Source organism: Aplysia californica, unplaced genomic scaffold (genome assembly GCF_000002075.1).
Source record: "Aplysia californica isolate F4 #8 unplaced genomic scaffold, AplCal3.0 scaffold00445, whole genome shotgun sequence".
In the NCBI taxonomy this organism is placed as follows: Eukaryota; Metazoa; Mollusca; class Gastropoda; order Aplysiida; family Aplysiidae; genus Aplysia; species Aplysia californica.
This window is the reverse complement of record NW_004797715.1, coordinates 335,262-338,729: the sequence shown is the minus strand read 5'-3', so window position 1 is coordinate 338,729 and position 3,468 is coordinate 335,262. Positions and strand designations below refer to the sequence as shown.

The following is a 3,468-nucleotide window of genomic DNA, read 5'->3' as shown; positions in this document are numbered from 1 at the left end:
GTGTGTGTGTGTGTGCATGTGTGTATACATTATATTTACATGTTTATGGTACTATTTATAACTTCTTTGGGGCAGAATAAAATAAAAATCACAAGTAAAAGCTAAGAGGAAACTGATATAAAAAAGAAAAAAGACGTCATAACCACAAGCAGTACAGCCACTAACGAAAACAACAACAACAACAACAACAACAACAACAACAACAACAACAACAACACAGCAACAATAGAAATACCTATAATAGGAAGGCAATCGTTGGAAACAACAATAACATCAAACATAAAACAAAGAATGGTAGCTCAAAATTCAACAACGCAATAACCACACACCAATAACAAATAAACAACAAAAACGACGAACTTAAAACAAAAGCAATAACTAACGCCACTATCGCCACCAAAGACAACAACTGCCTCCACTGTCAATTACAAATAGCGACAACAACGACAATATCAGAACAGCAACAAAAGCAATACATAACCAATAATAATACTAATAATAACAACGCCATTAAGAAAAACCTCAAGCAACGACAGCAACAAGAAAAATAGCAATTACTACCAGAAAGTCATAAATCCACAATCGCAAAACCATCATCATCGTCAACAAAATGTGAAGAATACAACACCGGGGGTATAAAATGACCCCACGGCGTACGGATGGGGTTACATAACCTGACAGTGTTGATAGGGGCATTAAACTTATACCATTTCACCATTTTCACAAAGGTATCTTACACAGAGGATTGTCTTTGGCAGTTCGTGTAAAACACTTATCCGTGCAGTTGTCATGGTAGGCCAGATGGGTAACAACAGCAGTGTTAAGGGGACACTGGGCATAATACGTCCCTTCCGTGTCGTAGTTTATACATTGGTAACACTGCAGCGGTCCATCTGTGTCCACCACCACTGTTGATGAATACACATGGAAAAAATGATTAAAGATATGCCAGACGTAGTTGTTTTTTAAATTTATTTATTTATTTATTTATTTATTTATTTATTTATTTATTTATTTATTTATTTATTTATTCATTTATTTATTTATTTATTTATTTATTTATTTATTTATTTATTTGTTCATTTATTTATTTATTTATTTATTTATTTATTTATTTATTTATTTATTTATTTATCTACTTATTAATAGTTTTTCGGGGGGGGGGGCAGTTCTGACCCCAATACAAACTAACAAAAAAGTGAATAAATTTGAAAATGTAGTGTTTTAGCAACTTGTAGTGCATGCTTCCTGAGAAGACGAGTTTGTTTCCCAGTTTATTGCTTGGGTCTTATAGTGTAATAATAGTTGGGCACTTGTATCGTTGGAATTCCTTTTTCAGTTGAATTTTCCCAAAACTAATGTTCATATTTTTGTGAGGCTTGTTGACTATTAAGAGGTTGATGCTGCTGCTGGTGCTGCTGCTGCTGCTGCTGCTGCTGCTGCTGCTGCTGCTGCTGCTGCTGATGGTGATGGTGATGAAGGTGATGATGATAATGCTTTTGCTGCTGCTGCTGCTGCTGCTGCTGCTGCTGCTGCAGTTGATGTCAATTTTTCACATTAACAACATACCAGTTATATTCGGGTCAGTCAGGTGCTCATTAAGCGAAACGCCAGAAGATGTTCCTGGAATGAAAAATGAAGCAGAATCTATTTCATGCAATTCTAATTTTGAAAAACATATGGGTGTCAAAGAATGAGAGAGTGAAGAAAATAAACTGCCCCTCCCCCTTCGTCTGGGCTATTGACGCCTTCTACTGCTACTCCTGGCGCCTTCGTACTGCTGTTTATTTTAGCAACATGTCTGATCTTAGGGTAGATAAGATTGAGATCTGGCCTTCTCGGATAGACAAAAAGTACCTCGGAGGCCCCGTGTGCAAGTTGCTCACGTTTAGAATCTCTTGATGGTCCTACATGTACATGTTCAAGAACATATGGACTGACCAGTGTGAGACTGTGCCAAGCGTCACTTTGCATGGGCATATAGGACTCTTGTACTAAGCAGTTCTTATGGAAGCGAATGTGATGATTACATACGTGTACGTAAAACGAACAAAACGAGAAGAAGAGATTTTTACAAACCAGGGTCTCCGGCATCGCAATTATGGATGTTAGACAATACAGCAAGAAGTAGAAGAGACCAATGTGAATCGATTCGGTGGGGGATGTCGGGTGTTGCTGTCACAGAGAATTCACGTTTTTGTTTAGGTAAGTTTGTTCTTGACGACGTTCGCTGCTGCATAGTAGCAATTGAGCGCCCGGGAAACATTACACACTTTCAGATTGGTAGGAATTTTGAATTTTGCCCGGGTGGTGACCGAAGCCTACTATTATCGATTTTTGGATCACCAAGGAATCTATAACTTGTACTACTTGCACACAGGACCTCCCAGATTGTTTGCCTCTTATCCAAGAAGGCTAGGTTCAGATCTTACCTACCCTAAGATTAGGGATGTGGCTTACAGACAAGTAGTAAGAAGGAGCCAAGAAGTAGATATAGAAAGGCGGAAGAAAGAATCAGGGGCCCAGAGGAGGGGGCAAAGCGGAGACGAAAGCAGATGTCAGCTCATAGTTACAAAGCAGGAAAAGAGGTGAAAAGAGAAATTTTACAGACGAAAAAGTCAGGTTTTAAACCCGAGACCTATTGAATGAGAGGTGAACACCGTAACCTTTAGACCACGACAGCCCCCTGAGAATTCACTTTATTTCGTTTTACCCGATTTTGATCCGAATTTGCATATAACTGCTCGTGTCATAGAGCCTTATTATGGCTAATACGGGGTGCCCACAACGGCTGGATCGGGCCGATCGCCCGACTCGGTCGCGTGAAACTGAAAACAAACACGTTTGTTTTTTAGGCGACCGAGTCGGGCGATCGGCCCATCGGGCCGATCCCATCAATAGTGAGCAGCCCGTGTTAGAAAAATATTTTGCCCGGGAAAAATTTTTTTTTTAACAGACACCATGCATGGTTTCCAAACGTTTCTCGAGAAATCAGTGTCTCATCTCGCGATCAACCGCTACTCAGAGTCACCTGACAAGACTCATTATTTGATTTTGCTTTCAGACAACCACTGAAAGCTTTCCATTTACATTTTCCCCTGAATCTTTCGGTCTCGTCCCGTCAAAAGGTCCTGAACAAACAGGGTCGAAATCTTTTATATGACGCGACGCTTTATTTGCGGACTGCTTCGTTTCTTGGCGCTATTGCTCCCATTATACCAGCTGCGACCTGCGTCTGTGGTGCAACGGTTAGGGGCTTGACAGTCGCACACAGGAGACCCGTGCTCGATTGCTGAGAGGGAAGAATTTTTGGGGAGTATCTGGTTCTTTCTGCTGAGAAGTTGTATAGCTTTCAGTCCGGTGTAGCCCTGACAAGCTTGGTTAAATTAATTTAGCCCCTTAAATTAACCGAATTACACCGATGTGAGTGTAAAAATCCCCGCTGCAATTAAATATACACACACATAT

The 3,468-nt window shown here is 40.3% G+C and overlaps 1 protein-coding gene across 1 annotated transcript in view; it reads right to left on the bottom strand.

Annotated features, from left to right (window-relative positions):
- The window catches only part of LOC101854738, a gene marked incomplete at both ends in the record, with an annotated part of 17,307 nt that overhangs the window by 2,098 nt on the left and 11,741 nt on the right, over positions 1-3,468 (bottom strand). Inside the window, 2 exon segments of the mRNA XM_013086235.2 lie at positions 738-908; positions 1,570-1,623. Of these exon segments, the coding sequence (XP_012941689.1) occupies positions 738-908; positions 1,570-1,623 (225 nt within the window).